At 39.0% G+C, this 18,804-nt stretch overlaps 1 protein-coding gene across 3 annotated transcripts in view; it reads left to right on the top strand.

Annotated features, from left to right (window-relative positions):
• Positions 1-17,825, top strand: part of Neil3 (nei like DNA glycosylase 3) — a 52,366-nt gene extending 34,541 nt beyond the window's left edge. For 2 of the 3 annotated variants that reach the window (XM_052162450.1, XM_052162451.1), the window contains 4 exons: positions 4,521-4,690; positions 6,162-6,582; positions 15,949-16,123; positions 17,217-17,825. In XM_052162450.1, the coding sequence (XP_052018410.1) occupies positions 4,521-4,690; positions 6,162-6,582; positions 15,949-16,123; positions 17,217-17,399 (949 nt within the window). In that variant the 3' untranslated portion in view covers positions 17,400-17,825. The remainder of the gene's footprint in view (positions 1-4,520; positions 4,691-6,161; positions 6,583-15,948; positions 16,124-17,216) is intronic. The other variant, XM_052162449.1, reaches the window with a different exon arrangement.
• The last annotated feature ends 979 nt before the right edge of the window (positions 17,826-18,804 follow it).

Raw genomic sequence — 18,804 nt, 5'->3', positions numbered from 1 at the left:
GAGCTAGAGAATATCATACTAAGTGAGGTAACCCAGACTCAAAAGGTGAATCATGGTATGCACTCACTAATAAGTGGATATTAACCTAGAAAACTGGAATACCCAAAACATAATCCACACATCAAATGAGGTACAAGAAGAAAGGAGGAGTGGCCCCTGGTTCTGGAAAGACTCAGTGAAACAGTATTCAGCAAAACCAGAACGGGGAAGTGGGAAGGGGTGGGTGGGAGGACAGGGGAAGAGAAGGGGGCTTGCGGGACTTTGGGGGAGTGGGGGGGCTAGAAGAGGGGAAATCATTTGAAATGTAAATAAATTATATCGAATAATTAAAAAAAAAAAAAGACTCACAAGGTTCCTGGAAGAGTCCATGTGAGCCCTGATATACTAGAAGTTCTATGGAGCTTGTAACCCTCCAACCCACCCCAATCCCATTTTGTATGCTGCCTTTCAGATGCCTTTAAGATGTTGGAGAACCGTTCACACACTGCAAGAAAAATGCAGATATAACTTTCAAAGTTTTAAAACCAATACTGCTTGCCCTATTTTAAACATTTCTGTGAATAAATATATTCTTTATTTCTGCTAAATATCTGAACACTTTTTATATTAACTAAAATGTTTTGTTTTAATTTGTAGTTATTTCAAGGGTGGGGGTTAGAGCTTTGGTAGTTCTTAACCTAGCAAGGCTTCGATCCCATTTTCAATCCCTAGGTGCCCACTTGGTAGAGAACCCTACAAAGAAAGGTGGGGGGCGTGCTTAAAAGCCTCGGAACCCCAAAACATTAATCTAAGTGATTCTCTGCACAATAAAATCTCCCAACTCCCTTAACTGTCATGAACCCTCCCAAATTTTTGAAATATTCAGTGATCACATCCCCTTTTAAGTGCCTATATAATTTATTGTTGGCTCTTAATATACAGTGAACATAAGCTACATATGAGAGGACTACTGTATTGAGTGAAGCTGAAACAGTCTTTTTTAATTTCTTTTTTTCTTTTTTTTTTTTTTATTATTTTCTATATTCTTTGTTTACATTTCAAATGATTTCCCCTTTCCCGGTTCCCCCCTCCCATAAGTCCCATAAGCTCTCTTCCCTCTGCCCATTCCCCTCTGCCCATTCCCCAATCAACCCCCTCCCACTTCTCTGTTCTGGTAATCCCCTACAATGCTGCATCAAGCCTTTCCGGGTCCAGGGACCTCTCCTTCCTTCTTCTTGAGAATCATTTGATATGCGAATTGTGTCTTGGGTATTCAGAGCTTCTGGGCTAATATCCACTTATCAGTGACTGCATTCCATGTGTGTTCTTTTGTGATTGGGTTACCTCACTTAGGATGATATTTTCCAGTTCCAACCATTTGCCTAAGAATTTCATGAATTCATTATTTTTAATTGCTGAGTAGTATTCCATTGTGTAAATGTACCACATTTTCTGTATCCATTCCTCCACTGAGGGACATCTGGGTTCTTTCCAGCTTCTGGCTATTATAAATAAGGCTGCTATGAACATAGTAGAGCATGTGTCCTTATTGCATGCTGGGGAATCCTCTGGGTATATGCCCAGGAGTGGTATATCTGGGTCCTCCGGAAGTGACATGCCCAGTTTTCTGAAGAACCGCCAGACTGATTTCCAGAGTGCTTGTACCATCTTGCAGTCCCACCAGCAATCCCAGTGGAGGAGTGTTCCTCTTTCTCTACATCCTCGCCAACACCTGCTGTCTACTGAGTTTTTCATCTAAGCCAGCCCAAACAGTCTTACACAGTTTTTTAAAATAATTTTTACGATGTATTTCTTACTTTCTTATTATTTGCCAGGCTGGGAAGTAGGTACATACCTGGCTAAGCAGGTGGTGGTAGTGCCAGGAAGGGCTGCATTAAGTGATGAGGGAGCTGTAGAGACGGAAACAGGGCTCTCCAGGAAGGACAAGATCATCTTTCTAAGCTTAGTGTGGATGATGCATGGAATCACCATAGGGAGGAAACATCTAATTTTAGTCTTTGGAGACTGCTTTTAAAGCATCCAGACAAGAAAGTGCTTGTAATTGATTGCAGGCTAATGAGAACTTAGTGCTGTTTAGAAGGCAGTTCTTACTATGGGCTTCACATGCACGGACATTTGAAGTGCTGGACTTGAAGGTATTTGGAAGACTTAAGGAAACACTTAGTAAGTACTAAGTCTTAAAGAAAACTTAGTATTGATACAGCAAGCTTCTCTGGGGAAGAGCCACTGATCTCAGTTGCCATCTATGAAATCCAGGCTAAAGGTATCATATAGTCGTACACATATTGAGACTTAGTAGAAAAGCTGTAGGAATCAGAGCCTCGGGACTAGAAGTTGTGCAGGTAGACCAGATAACCAGCACTGCGTCATGCCTCCAACAGGCCACTGGTCTGATTGCTTTCATATCCGACCTTCTTCACCTCAGTCAGAAGCAGGAAATGCTCTAGAAGATTAAGCTTAGGATTTGTTGATGGGCTGGATGTAAGATGTTAGGACATGTTAGGAAGACCTAATTCTTTAGGTCTAGAGTTTTTTCCTGTTAAGCTGAGAAAATGCTGATACCCTTTTTTAAAACCAAGCCGCAGAGTTACAGACTAGGAGTCCATGGATTTTGTTTGTATCTTTGTCATATGGGCTTTATGGCAATATGGCTTATACCACCTTTCTAGGGTAAAGCAGAAGAAATATATTTACTCAAGTTTGGATGCTGGAAGCTTGAGTAATATCTTCAAACCAACACAAAATGCTGACATGTCTGTCTTCCTCCTGAAGGTCCTAGGGGAAGATCCATCCTCTGCTTCTTTGAGCCTCTGGTGGCTGCCAGCATTCTTTGACATATGGTTAGGACACTGCAGCCTCTGCCCATTTTAACAGCACCTTCTCCTTTTCTGTGTGTATCAAGTCTGCCTTCTTTTCCCGTTATGAGGACAGTTCAATATACACCATTGTCACCTGCAAAAACTTTATAAAGCAACACTTTCGGTTCTCTCATGTCATGACCTGTTGTCTTTGGGAGGCTATTCTTCAGTCTACCCCAGTCTACAGTTTACAGCATGTTAAATGTGAATTCTTGCAGACTGGGGAGAATTAATTCCTGGAGTGATTAAGGAATGGAACAACAGCAAAAGAGATCCAGAAGCCTGCAGATGAAATAATGTACATCCTCTTATGTTCAGCATAGTAGAAGACTTCCGTGCACATGTAGAAAGTCAGGGTCATTTAAACTGTGTTCAGCTGAATAAATGCAGCCCACTGCCTTTCAGAGCAAGTTGTGCTGGCCAGGAGTTAGGTCAGGTGAGCAAATTCTTTAGGTTTAGAGTTCCATACAAATATGAGATACTGTGTTAGAAGTCAAGGTAAAGATCAGAGAATCATAATGAGATGTATCTTCTTTTCAGACTTCCTTGTGCTATTCATTATTTTACTAAACAAACCTGGATGTAAGGGCCGCCGTGTTTGCATACAAGGAGCAAGGTCTTAGCGGAGGCAAGGCTATCTTTTAGAGTCAGACGACCTATGCTCTGAAAATAAATCAGCTGTGTGGGCTTCCTGCAAGAGAGCTCTCGGTGTTAACACTTTGGAACCTGTGGCACCGCCATGCCACTGGTTAACTGCATGTGACCGGAGTGAGACACTAAAGAGTGGTAGAGTGCATTTTCTAGTCAGCCAGTAATGGCCAGTGGGTTCCAGGTGGAGAAGCATGATTTACATTTATCACTAAAAATCAGGTTTAGTTTTATTGTTTCTTAACCTAATAACTACATGTCTAATAATGACTTGGTAGATACAAAGAGGGTTTATGAGAACATAGATACCTTTTTTCATCATTATGGATTAAATCATCAGTATTTTACTTAGCAATATAATTGAAAAATCTAGAATTTCTACAATTGTCTTTTCTGGGAACATGAAGTCAAATAAAACTTTTCTCATTTTATTTTCTTCTCCACCCCCCCCCCCCCCATTTTTCTCTTTGCGATTATGTATAATTACCCCTGCTCCCTTCCCTTCCTCATTCCACCCCCATACACTCCTCCTTTTTCTCTCAGTGTGTCCCATCTTCTTTATCTTAGTCTCAGTGCGTTTTTTTCAGCATAGCCATTTCTTTTTCTGAATTAATGGAATAAGTAATATTTCAGCTTTGCTTTGGAAAATACTATTTAAAATATTTACAAAATACCTCCTGCTGGTTATAGCTACTGCTCTTGATTTTGCATGTGTGTGTATGTGTATGTGTGTGTGTGTGTGTTTGTGTTTATGTTTAAGCACAGTACTTGTTTTAAAAAAACACAGCAAAAAGTTTATTTCTGCTGACTGTGGTAGCAGTCAGTAGGATGTGTTATATATATATATATATATACATATATATATATATAGTTGTCCTGTGTGTCAATAATGACTTTTAAACAATAATACATGAAATTGGGGTTTCAGCTTTTCTAGAATAGTTCCTAAAATGTCCAGAACTTGTAAGAATAGAGTTTTAAGAATACAAATTGATTGAGAAAACTATTTTACAGCAAACTGCCCACAAGAAACGCTGAAATCAGCTGGAGTCCCAGGGGAGAGGATTGCTTTACAGACTCAGTGGCTCGGAAGTCTGAAGAGCAGTGGTCCTGTGTGGTTTGTACCCTCATAAACAGACCCTCAGCTGAGGCCTGTGATGCTTGCTTGACCACAAGGCCTCTTGGTAAGAGTGACATTTTATTTTGAGTTCACAAAATTTGTAAGAGGATTTGCTGGACAGTCAGGTATATATTTTGTTCTACCTTGATGTTCCATAACCAACTAAAATGCTATCATTCTCTGGTTTAGAGGAATTGTAGCCTTTTCATGTAAACTAGCCTGATAATCTGTTGAAAGTATTAAGAAAGAAAGAAAGAAAGAAAGAAAGAAAGAAAGAAAGAAAGAAAGAAAGAAAGAAAGAAAGAAAGAAAGAAAGAAAGAAAGAAAGAAAGAAAGAAAAAGCAAAGGAAAGAGAATGAACAAGGGGGAGAAAACATGCTTGTCCTAAAACAGTATGTGCCTTTGTATCTCAAACAGAGATGATCACATCTGTTCTCTACTGTTTCTAATGAATTATTCAATAAAGCTTTGTTTTATGCAGATTTCAGCAACTTTCCAGTTTGTTATTCAGTCCAAGTGTTTCATAAATTGAAAGGGAGGAATTCTGTAAGAATATCTTTGCAGGTGGAATTGAAAAATGCTGAATTTTTTTCCCTTCTTTCTCCTTCCTACCCCTTGTTATTAAAATCTTTACCCAGACAATTGTACTGATTTCATTGAAATCCTTCAAAATAACTCTTTATAGCTCACAATCTCTTGCGTTCAGAGAATGTAAAACCTCAGAGGAAACCTGTGATTAAGAGCCATCTCACTGATGCGGCTCCCATTGTGTGCCCAGAGTGTTATTTCTTTCCCCAATTAGAGATGAGAAAGTTCATTCTTGACTTAAGGACCTCTGCATTGTGTTAGCAGCTTTATTGTGTTGTGTTCCTGGGCCTGGGAGGCAGGCATCTCCCCTTCCGCAGCTAGCTAAGTCACAGGAGGGACTGCATCTCCTTCAGTATCACCCAAGAGAGAAGCTGCTAGAAAAACAGTCTTAGTTCTCTACATCAATTTCAGCATTCTAAAATGCCTGTGTCTCAACCACCATTGTTCTTTTTTATGAATATGAAGACATGTCTTACCTATAATATAGAACGTATTATCATCCTGATTCAAAAACTCTAGGATATTTTTTGTAAACTTTATTCTTATCCAAATCAAGTGTCTAAAATTTTTGAGTAAACTTTACATCTGGTCCTGTCCATCGATATATTCCTCTCTGTACATTAGTCTTTAGCTGGGCCTTTATGGGATATCATTTTTAATTACCACTGCTTAATGCTTCATCTAATCTTAATAGAACCTCTCGTTGAATAATTTTTAAAAAGCAAATATAAATCTTTGTTAATACAATCTTTTGGTTTCTACAGGTTGTTGATATTTATTTCCTAAGCTGAAGATAACTCATTATAATATGTCTCAGTGAGCTTCAGAGAGTGTTTGTGCATATTTGCTTACTATAATGAACTAAAATTTTAAATCAAATCTATTTCAAATAGTCAGCATGCCATATTTTTAAGAATATGTAAAATTACTTATCTCTTTTTTTCCAGACTCAGTGCTCAAGAATGGGGAAAATTCCATGACCTTTACCAACTTAGTGAAGTACCCTTTTAATAACTTTGCAAACACACATACTGAAGTAAAGATCAACAGGAAAACTGTGTTTGGAAATACAACCCTTGTTTTGACTGATTTAAGCAATAAATCCAGTGCTTTGGCCGGAAAGAAAAGCCAAAACCAGACAATAGACAGGGAAGCTCAAACTTTTCTTTCTCCAAACATATGTTTTAGTGATCCCCAGCACCCCGCCAAAGAAGGAATAAACTCTATACCTCCACCATCCAACAAGGTAAACATATCACCTACAGTTTGTGGCCAGTCTGAATTATTTAGTCCAGCACATAAAAAATTGAAAACAGCTCATTCTTCAGCAATAACACTTAACAGTTACAACTCTGGACTTTCTAACAGGTAAGATGTTTCTAACTTTGGTCTTTATCATTTGCATTGTTTATTTGTTTTTCTTTGTTTGGGTTTTTGAGACATGGTTACACTGTATTACCCTGGCTGCCCTGGCTCCCACTCTGTTGACCTGGCTGGCCTTGAACTCATAGAGATCTGCCTGCCTCTGTCTTCTAGTTTTAAAGGCATTCATCATTACCATCCAATTTAGTATTTTTTTTTTTTTTGATCTGTAAGGCAATTATATTACAGTAGGTTCTAAGAAAATAGAAAATTGATCTATTGCCAAGGAAGTTAAATCGTTTTTAATAACATTAGCACTATAAATATTATTTTAACAATTTACTGGCTTTTCTTACTAGCTAATTGATGTTAGAACAGAAAAGAAATGGAACAGATTTTCCTTCATCTCCAACAAGGTTTTTTTTCTTCCTCTTCTTCTTTTCCTGAATGTAACCATATGTTCAATATGACATATTTGGGAAATATCTGAAAATATATAAAAAAAACTGTTTAAAACACCCACAGTCACCCCAGTTATCTGTCTATACCTTATATACAGATAATCCGTGATTTCCAATAACTCTGTCATCAGTTGAAGATGCATGCGTTCCCTTCGCCCAGCCTTTCTAACATCAGTCTACAACACACAACACTTAGGGCCCCAGTTCTCTCCTGCAGGCCAAGTGTCTGCTTGGGATTTCTGGCCTGTCAATCATTGTGGGAAACTCTTAGCCTGCAGGCTACTAGCTTGAGTCCAGACCGGAATTTCAGCCCTGGCTTCCCTCTGTATTCCTGCTACTTTTTCACCATAGAAAAGTCAAAGCCAGGGGAGTGGCATTGTCATCTGCTGAGGCCATTTGCATTTCTTTCTAAGAAAGCAAAGTTCTGAGAGGAACCATATCAATAAAAGTTGAGTATGTGCCTTCTCTTTTAAAAAGGAGAAACAAAAGACCCTTTGCTGCTTTTCTGTTAAAGAGTGTAGCTGTGTTTTCGGCTATGTGGGATGTTTTGTTGGTGCGGGTGGCGGGGTTTGTTGTTGTTGTTGTTGTTGTTGCTGGCAGGGTTTGTTGTTGTTGTTGCCTTCAAACTTGGCAGCAAACACCTTCATCCACTGAGCCAACTCACTGACCCTTTGTAGCTTCTTAAATGAGGAGTAAACCAAGGGAATAATGACTTTTATTACCAATGGGAGACAGTTGCCTTGGAACCGGAAGTTTGCTCAGGGCAATTCGGATTAATAGATGTTCCTTATCTGTTCCTTTGTGGATGGAGAGATTCCTCCTCTGGACCATGTGATGAGGGATCCCTGGTGTAAATTTCTAATCTAAACACTGGGAATCCTTAAAGCTTGTTTCATAACATTTCTCAGACAGTTTTTGCCCAGTATATGCCTTTATCTCTAATGTCTTATCCGACCTCTACATCTTTTATCATACATTAATCCTGATGATTGACCCCCACCCCCCCCCGAGTTGATTTTTCTCAAAGTATTTTGTTCATGACTGACAGAATTGCTGCTTGTGATATTTCTGAATTAAGCTGTGGGGCCTGAACTTTTAATTGACTAGATAATTCATCTTTTCACGCTAACTAAGGCTTCATAGTAAAATCAGGAAGAACTACAGTCTGAACTGGGAGGCTGTCCTGTCGAAGAAAAATCACTTTTAATCAGTTTCTTTCTTCAGTGGTATAACTGGAAGGACGTGGCAGTGATTGGTTTGAAATATTGCGGTATTTATTGTACCCAGATGAAATATCCCTGCCTAGTCTTACTTCTTTCATGCTAAGCAAAACAAAAACACAAGCAAAAATGCAGACAATTTAACTAATGAATTAAGAAGTACAGAAACATTAATGTAGCCTTAAATTTCAATGATTTCTTCATAAGCCATTAGCAGTAGAGTCATAGGAATAATCAGTGTGCAGCATAGAAATGCTACAGTGTGTGTGTGTGTGTGTGTGTGTGTGTGTGCTGAATAGATGGATGAAACTCCACAATCAATCAAGATCCACTAGCAGAATAAATGTCAAGTGATGAAATGAATTCACCCAGCAGCCCTTCTGCACCCAGCTACTTTACAAGGAATAAATTGCAAATTACTGTCATTTATTTCATTTTTCTCCTTCTCTGGCAACTAGAGTGTTCATCTCATGGACAAGATGCTTAGCAGAGGCTTACCACTAAACACTGTTAGAACAGGTGGTCCACTCAGAATTTATAGCCACTTTATTTTCTTTAATAACCATAGGGCAATTAATTTGACTTTTGTTGCCTTAATTAGTGATCACTTTGTCATGCTGTTGCAGACAGTGCTGATAAGGCTTATTTTTGCATTGGTCTCTAAATATATTTGAATGTTATCCAATTACCAGATGATCAATTAGATAATTGAACCAGTTTTTAAGCATTTAACAATAGCTTCTAAAATCAGTTTAAAATCTTTGATCCAATTACTGTAAACACAGAAATAACATGGTGGTCCATTTTCAAAGAAAGCATGTGTTCTGGTTGGAATACCACACAAAGGGTGGCATGGAATAGTAAGAGGACATCTTCAAAATCCTTCCCACTTCATGTCAGCTCCCGTCAGCTGTTGGCAGGTCTGAGTGTGATGCTTTTCGCTGTTCTGCTTCACCTCTGGGAGTTCTCTGAAGTTGAAATTTCTGCTTTCCTTAGAGACTCAGTTGCCTTGGGATTTTTTTTTTCTGGAAACTGTCCTATGAGAGGATTTTTGCTGAGAATAAACACATGGTGCTGATGCTTGAGATGTTTGGAAAGATGTTTGCCAAGAGTCTAAGTCTAACTCAGCAGACAGTGGACGATGCTCTGGCGTTGGTTTACCTTGCTGATCTTCATTGGGCTTTGCTGAAGGTAGCCTTCACTGAGGACATTCTTGCAATGGTTTGCCTTGCTTTCTTTGATCTTTGGTTGTCATGAAGTCATAGAGAGTACTGAGAGCCTCCCAGCCCGGAGAGGGTAGTGGTGGGGTCACAGAGGAGGATTCTGGTGATGGCTGTAAAGTTTGAGAGTCCCCTACCAAAGGTTGGCTGAAAGCATATTTGTCAGGCTCTGACAGAGCCTCTCAGGAGACAGCCATACCATGCTTCCATCAGCAAGCACTTCCCAGTGTCCACCATAGTGTCCAGGTTTGGTGGCTGTATATGGGATGGATCCCCAGGAGGGGCAGTCACTGGATGGTCTTTCTTTCAGTCTCTGCTCCATACTTTGTCTCCATATTTCCTCCTGTGAATATTTTATTCACCCTTCTAAAAATCACTGCAGCAACCACATTTTGGTCTTCCTTCTTCTTAGGCTTCATACGGTTTATGAATTGAATATCTTGGGTATTCTGAACTTTTGGGCTAATGTCCACTTATCAGTGAGTACATACCATGCGTGTTCTTTTGTGACTGAGTTACCTCACTCAGGATGATATTGTCAATTTACCTGTGAATTTCACAAAGTCATTGTTTTTAATAGCTGAGTAATAGCTATTAAATAGCTCCATTGTGTAAATGTACCACATTTTTCGTATCCATTCCTCTGTTGAGGGACATCTGGGTTTTTTCCAGCTTCTGGCTATTATAAGTAGGGCTGCTATGAGCATAGTGGAACATATGTCCTTATTACATGTTGGAACATCTTCTGGGTATATGCCCAGGAGTGGTATAGCAGGGTCCTTGGATGAGTTGGAGAAGGGACTGAAGGAGCTGAGGGGGGTTTGCAGTGCCATGGAGGGAGCAACAGAGTCAACAGGCCAGATCCCCTGGAGCTCCTTTTGACAGGACCACCAACCAAAGAATACATATGGAGGGACCCATGGCACTGGCCACATATGTGGCAGAGGATGTCCTGTTGGACAACAATGGGAGAACAGGCCCTTGGGCCTGAGGGTGTCTGATGCCTCAGTGTAGGGGAATGCCAGGGTGGGAAGACTGGAGTGGGTGGGTGGGTGGGCACCCTCACAGAGGCAGGGGGAGGGGGGATAGGATAGGGGTTTACATAGGGGAAAACATTTAAGATGTAAATAAAGAAAAATAATCAATAAAAAAATCTGAGGGTCTCAGGATGTTCTAGCTCTCTAACTATACTGAAATACTGATGATAATGTCTAAAAAGTCCTAAAAGCTTTCTTGCTCTTTCAGAGGGTAAAAAGCTGCTGGCTTAGGTGATTGACACCTGTAGCCTCACAGTAACAGCAGGGAATTAAGTACAGTGGTCTTTGTTCTATCTCAGCAGGCTCTGTCTTTCAACCTGCTAGTGGGAAGTAGCAGGAAGAAAAAGGGACACTTAGGAGAGTGGTTATAGCATTTATTACTAAGTTGTTAAAAGTTTCCTGTGAAAGCTGTCTAAGGGGAAAAGCAAAAAGATCCTAAGCTGGGGGAGGAGCATTCTTCTAAGTGGGGAAAGGGGAAAAAAATTCTTCACTATCTGCCTCTCATTTCTTTGTCCTCAGTACTTATACATCTTTCGAATACATGGTCACATGTTACAAAGTTCATCACAAGTTCACACCAAGAAATCGAATCATAAATTGAAATTGAAGCTTACAACAGAGAATGTTTACATGCCTATCCATTAGGAGTAATTACCTGGCTAAATGTCACCTGTCTCACCTCCTCAGGTTCACTGAAAGTTAAAACCATAACTAAGTTATTAGTAAAGTTTTGTATAGATAAACCCAGTCAATATTTTATCGTCTGTCCGATCACCTATAATAAATTATTAGTTCTCTTTTTATGACCTTTGGATAATTGTTTTACAACCTCTTGGAATGTGCTCTGAGTAGGAGAAATTCTGGTTACCATCTAAGAGCAATTAAGTGGGGACACTTGGGAGACTGGCAGAGTTCTCATTGCCATTTTGACTATTAGAAAAGGACCTAATAGCAGTTCCACAGTAAAAGAGCTTAATAATCACCGATATGATTTTAGAAATTCTTATAGTATCATCATTATGACTTAAGTCGTCTATTTGTCTGTATAGCATGACCACAAGACAGTACATCTTAGTGGTTCTGCAGAGATCTGCTCCAAAGGGGTGGGCTATTGTTTAGTGATTGTTATATATGTTTTATAACAGGAAAAGCATATTAATAGCAGGAATCTTTCCTAAAATGAATCCCTTACAGCCTGGCTTAATAAGGGTAAACCTTCCACAGATTATATAGTAATCTGTAGCAGCAGATCCAGCCCCTGCTGCTGATACATATTTGGTGTTTTGCTAGTGGACTATACTGCTGACAGTGAAGATTGGAATCACCCCAAAGAACTATTTCTCAACAGGTCCATGTCTGCCCTGTTCTATTAGCCATCTTCCTCCCTACTTTTAGTTGGTGGACTATAATGGAGGTTGGAGTATTTAAGAACCCTTAGTAAAGTAGGATTGGAAAAATATAAGCCTACAGTTCTCAGTGCTTCCCTTATTTAATATTGGTTTACTTTAAACTTTAAAATCATATTGGATTGTCAGATCTACAGTCAGTTGGGCTGATTAATTTAAAAATTATTTCCAAGCAGTATTTTTATTTTACTCAATCATTCAATGTGTACTGATTTAATACAATCAATAACTTATGTAGAAGGAACTTTGCTGTCCAGTTCCATGAGTGCAGATAGGGTCTGGGATTGGACAGGATAAAAGAGAGCAGAGCTAAGAGTTTCAGAGAGAGAGCAGATACATGGGTACAAGAGGGAGGTTGAGGTAGGAGTTGATGAACAATGGCTTGTGATGTTTTTTCTGAGTGCTTCATAAAGTTAGAGATATTGGGATAAGACTTTTATCATTGTAAATTGGCTTCTTTTAATTATGAGTTTAATATGCATAAATCTAATTGGCTAACTAATTAAGCTTTAAGAGTTTTGATTTATTTGGTTACTGGAATGTGGGTTCACTGATGGAGAGCAAACCCAGCGCTGAGATGCTATGAGAGCTAGCTGGGAGAGATGAACTCAGCTGTGGTGGTGAGAACCACACTAAGCAGGACATGGTATTGCACCATGGTGGTGCAGGAGAGTTGGTGGGTTGATCTTTTTTTAAAAAAAAATATTTCCTGCAACAAGCTCATAAATTAATTAATTTGTAACTCAATTACTTATAAATTAATTATGGATAATAAAATAGTTTCCCATTATAACAATAGTTTTTACCTACTGATTTCTTGTTAATCTATTGCTTTTTTTAAGGTTCTAAGAATGAAACCCATGTGTTTTGCACATGCCCGACAGTGATTTTAACTTTTTATCATTTGTTAAGAATGTGTTATGCCTCAAAGCATTGTCTTTGATTCTAATGATATCTACTCCAGCACACTACAGCCAGCCAGGCCACAGCCAGTCTGACACCTCTTGTGTAATGTTTCATTTTCATTTGTTTAGTTATTTTTGTATTAAAAACAACAGAATCCAGTAGTTGCCACAGGGACACAAATCTTAAAATATGTGTTGTCTGAAAGATTTTTGCCAAATCCTGGTTTACTATATTACTCTGCTGTTTATTTTTTTTATTCGATATAATTTTTTTTACATTTCAAGTGATTTTCCCTTTCCTGAATCCCCCGTCCCCGAAAGTCCCATAAACCCTCTTCCCTCCCCCTGCTTCCCAATCCACCCCTTCCCACTTCCCTGTCATAGTATTCCCCTACACTGCTGCACTGAGCCTTTCCAGGACCAGGGGCCACTCCTTCCTTCTTCTTGGACATCATTTAATATGTGAATTGTGGCCTCTGTTCTGCAGGGCTGGACTCACCTGTGCAGGTGCCTCTTCCTAGCTGGCTGCTGGGTGTATAGCTGTCTTCCTGCACTGCTTGGAACTGGCGTGCTGTGGCTGAGGGTTTTCCTCATCCAGAGATACTCTGATGTTTATAAATCAAACTCTGATGTTTATTATTCAAATAATGACTCTAATCACCAAGATAAGTTCATCTGCTCTCCTGCTAAACTTACATAGAAAATGCTCTGCTACATTTTAGTAAGTTTTTAAATAATGATTGAAACAAAGAGGAATCAGGATATCCTCTATTAAGTAGAACATTTAATTAACCTCGATAATGTTTTCTACCCTGGAACTGAGGTTATATTGCGCATAGTTGAAGCCCATATGATCACAGGTGGCACTAGAGCTTGGTTATATTAGCTCAGCACTTCACAACTCAATGTGTATATGCATCATCTGGGAATATGCAGCATCCTGTTAGCAAACATGAGGATTCCAAAGGGATTTGGAGGAGGGGTGGGTAGATCAGTGTCAGAGGAGCACCGGGAGATCTGAATGTTTCTAGTTAGTAGAACACATTCGGGTACCAAGGATAGGACAACCTATTGTACAACCAGCTTTGTCTTCAGCTTCATGCCAGGGACACAGCATGGAAGACAAAATGAAGAAGTGAGATAAAAGTTACTGTCCTAAGGATAGACAAATAATTGCAGAACATGCATGGCATACCAAATCGTCACATGGTAACCAGGGGCCAATTGGCAGACAAGAGGTGGGGGGCAAACAGTCCTTTTATAGCAAGTCAATCACATACCTGGCTGTTGGCAGGTAACTGTTATGTGGAGCCTAGAAGAAATGCTAACAGAGGGTATAGAAGACAAATGCACAGCCATTGCCTTCCAGCTTTCCTGTTGCTGATTTGGTATGACCCATCCATCACTCTAAGATATTAATATACCTACAGGCCATTCTAAAGAAAGAAACAACCAAAATAGTTACAGGTGAAGCATTTAATGAAAATGCTGTCCATAGCAATGCTACTAGCTGCTCATATGTTACAAATGGCAGATTCCAAAACTCTGCTTAAGGTCTATGGCAAAGTCATTTTTAAAGTATTTAATCATATATTTTATAAAGCATAAATCAGTTTCATCAGAAGTGAATGATCATATCCTCTGAAATTTTCAATCAGATATACTGCCTGTTGCATCATTATTGAAACAAATGTTGCAAATTTTAGTCTCAGAAACCAGGAGAAAAGAAAAAAATGTTTCTGCCGTCGAGGTATTTAAGAAAACTGTTACAATTTTTATTTTTACAAATTTCCCTCAACATGAAAATTGGACTTTTTTTTACTATAAAAAGAAAAGAAAATGGTGGCATTATGGAGAAGATTTGGACTAGTTTGTTGTTACTGTTATTTTGTTTCAGTGCTGGGGAATAAAACCCACTTTGCACATGCTAAGTACATCCACAACTGAGATAAATTCCTCTCCCCTTCTTTAATGGCTGTGAACACTTTTATTCGGAACCAGTTGGTCAGTATACATGTATTACGTAAAACATACATGGTATAGAAAATTAAAAATTATACTGAAACTCCCTTGTTGTTTTCCAAAGACAAAACTACATATACAGCTGAAGAACAAGACTCCCTCCTGGACTCGGTTCACTGTGTGCACGGATGCCCTTCAAATTCTCTGGACTTTAATTGTACAAAGATGAAACTCACCTGCTAAAATTCACAAAATGCACATTTCTTCTCTTCTGAGCAGCAGACTTTTTCTTACTAGAATGTTATTGTGACCAAAATAGTAACTTTGATCAAAGAAAGTCATAGAAAATTGTTTTAACATGGGAGTGGGTAGTCACCAAATGGGCTCCTCCGTGTACAGGTCGGTGTTCCTTCAGAGGAGAAAATGATTAGAGATGACCGTGACCCAATTTGCTTTGTGATGTGGGGGTCCAGGTAGACATGACAATATTTTAGGGGAAATAAAAGGGAACAGACTGTAATATATGGTAAGGGAAGAACTCAATAACCGGTGTGAAAACGTTAAGGAAACCCGATACACCACTTACAATTCCATCTGTTTTTAGTCAGACATTTAAAGTTTATGCCTTTGACACAAAGTGAGTTCAAGGATCAGAATTACCTGAGGAATCAAAAAATAAAGAGTATAATAATCAGTCCCCCACCCCCTCCCCCTCACACAGGCAACAAATATGCAATATGGTCTTCATGCAGGTCTCTGGACCAGTGTAGTGGGGGCTGCCCCTGAGTCTGCCACCTACCTGTGGATTTCATTCCCCTAACTGAGCGTTCTTGTCAGACTTCAGTAGGAGATGATGTACCCAGTTCAGCAGTGACTTAATGTGCCAGGGTGGGGTGATACCCAAGGGGAGACCTCCCCCTTCTCAGAGAAGAAGCTGAGGGGGAAATGGTGGGGAGGAACTCTAGAGGGCATGGGAATTGGGGGTTGTAAAGTAAATAAAAACATTATATATATATATATATATATATATATATATATATATATATATATATATATATATATATATATATATGAATGGATGTAATAACCTAAAACTGCTTTCTTTAGGGGTTTCTTCTTAGTGCTGCTATGCCACCAATATTGTGTCACCTGTCATTACAGTGAACTCCAAACCAATACAACTAGTGGTCCTTGTTCCGTAAGTGCCCGCAGCCCTCGGTGCAAGATGCACGGCCGCCACTGTGTTCTCCGAGTCGTGAGGAAGGATGGAGAAAACAAGGGGAGGCAGTTTTATGCCTGCTCTCTGCCCAGAGGAGCACAGTGTGGATTCTTTGAAGTATGTCTAAAATTCCCCATGCTTACTGTAAAGTGAGTTTTGCTTATTGTAATGTGGCAGATCTCAGTGTTTGCAGTTTGTTTGTTTGTTTGTTTGTTTGATTGTTTGAGGCAGGATCCTCCAAGTTACGAAATTTCAGTTACATGCCCCTGTACTTGGCTTTACCGTTCCATTTAAAGGGCCATATTAGTCTTCAGTGTAAAGCATGGGTGCTAAATGAGAAGAGCTGCCGCAATTAGTACTAAGGATAGAATAGCTGATGGCTCAGCACAGAGTTTCATATTTGTAATCCCAAGTATAACCATGGTTCATAATGATGGATAGGTAGTATTGAGGCCAGATATAGTGATTCATGTCTGCATTCCAAGTACTGGGCAAGTTGAAGCAAGAAGTTCTTGAGTTTAATTCCAGACTAATATAATGAATTCCAGAGCAACCTGGATGGTGAGACCCTGTAGTGAAGGAAGAAAGGCTAGAAGGAAGGAAGGAAGGAAGGAAGGAAGGAAGGAAAAGCAGGAAGGGGGGAAGAAAGGAATTAAGGACAAAGAAATACTAAATAAGAGTTCTTTACGTTTCATGACTTACGCATTAGTCCTCAATATTGCTAATACTGTGTCAGCCCGCCTCATTCCTCTCTCATGAGGCCAAATACTGAAGCGTAGAGTTGGCTCCTTCCTAAATTAGTCTGTGCAAGCATCTGCTGGGATCTTCCTTTGCCTAGGAAACTAAGGAATTTAGTATTACAGTTAAAACAAATAGTTGGTAATATCTTAATTACAACAGACATATACCTGAGACCCTGGTTGTTGCTTAATATCAAGATTTGATAGTTTTCAGTTACTCTGGATGAAGGGAGGAACTTGATATGTCTTTAGATAAAGTAGTTTGAAATTTGGTCAATTTATTGTGTGATTCAAACAATAAATAAATGTATATAGAATTTTTTTTCACTTTTTAAAGTGTGGCCACTAATAGTTTCCATCTGTTGTAAAATGACAAGTTGCCAGTCAGAGCAGTGACTATCCTGTCAGCTGAGTCTCTTCTCCTCCACTCAGCACTCATTTCATTATGACCTCTCTTCTTCCTCCCTCAGTGGGCAGACCTGTCCTTCCCGTCCTGCAGACATGGCAAGTGCTCCATTATGAAAACTGTGTTGAAGATTGGACCAAATAACGGGAAGAATTTTTTTGTGTGTCCTTTGGAGAAAGAAAAGCAGTGTAATTTTTTCCAGTGGGCAGAAAGTGGACCAGGAATGGAAATTATTCCAGGATGCTAATATTTTTTTCTCTTTTTAAAGAATGTCCATCTGGCATCTAAACTCAACAAACTCACAATGTTCAGTCCTCTTTGTTTAATAGAAAGCTTATAGAACACCTGTTGTACATACAAATTAAGATCCTATGTTATTTGAGATGTATTATTTCAACTAAATGGGTGATTTTCACTTTTTTGTTGTAATAATGCTCACACTATTTTACCAGAGACACAGTACATTCTCTTTAAAATACATATTGAATATATTTAATAATGTCAATAAAGTACTCTTAGTATGTTTTTTGTATTTTGTAAGTTCGATGGTGAGCAGCAAGTTTTTTTTTTTTTTAGATTATTTACATTGCATTATAAGATCCTCACTCTGTTATGAATACTTCTCTCAGGGTACCACCACTGTGTACAACGTCTCATTAAACATATTCTTAATTTTCTTCAACTCAATTTAAGACGTAAGAGTTTCTTTATGAACAATAATACAGTATTCTGTTTAGCAAATACTAAGGTCCTGTTAGATGCTAGAGATACACAGAAACTTTCAATGACGTTCAGTGTTTTCATAGAAAATTGTGAGGATCTAAACTAGCATAATACCTAGGATATAAGTCACATGCACAAGACATTTTGATGTTTTGCTAATCTTGATTCTAGTGTCCTTTGCTAACTTACATAAGTCAGTTATTTTCCTGATCTTACTATATTACTAATATCTAATGATAAGCTGAAGTGTTATCCAAAAAGCCTTGATTTTGTGTGCCTGTGTGTGTGTGTGTGTGTGTGTGTGTGTGTGGTGTTGGTGATGAAACCAAGATCTATGCTCATGTGTTCTACCATAGACCCTCATTCCTAGGTTATCATTTCTTTTCTAGTTTTGTTTTAGCACTTCTCTCTTTTTTTTTTTTTTGAAGTTAGACCAAATAGCTGTTTTTCTTGAAGAAGGGATGGGAAACCTATCCATCTTAAGGTATTTTTGCATGTTTGTAGAAAAATCCTTTCAGGGACGGGTCAATGTATTTTTTAAATGGGCAGCAAACCCTTTTCTATTCTCCCATTAAATTGTCCATGCAGAACTATAGAAGTTAATAGCACATGAAATGATGGCCGACAACACACCCCGTTCATAGTCCTCTCTGTGTTAACTCTGTACTGAAAAAGCAAAGTTAGGAACAACCTAAGATCAATGATCATTACCCCGAGAGCTCAATGAGGCAACAAATCTATGTGACAAACCAGGAACTGAACTGGACAGCTGATGTTCTCAGCTGACTTGACATTAAGTAGAGAATATGTGCTAGTAATGGAAGAAAAAGCAAACGGCGTGCAGCAGAGGATAAAAAAAGGCCACTGCCAAAAGACTTCTGTAAGCTCCCGGCTCTACAGTGTGCCACTGAAAATGAGAAAGGACGATG

This window comes from Apodemus sylvaticus, chromosome 18 (genome assembly GCF_947179515.1).
Source record: "Apodemus sylvaticus chromosome 18, mApoSyl1.1, whole genome shotgun sequence".
Taxonomy (NCBI): Eukaryota; Metazoa; Chordata; class Mammalia; order Rodentia; family Muridae; genus Apodemus; species Apodemus sylvaticus.
This window is presented reverse-complemented; position numbering and strand designations above follow the sequence as displayed.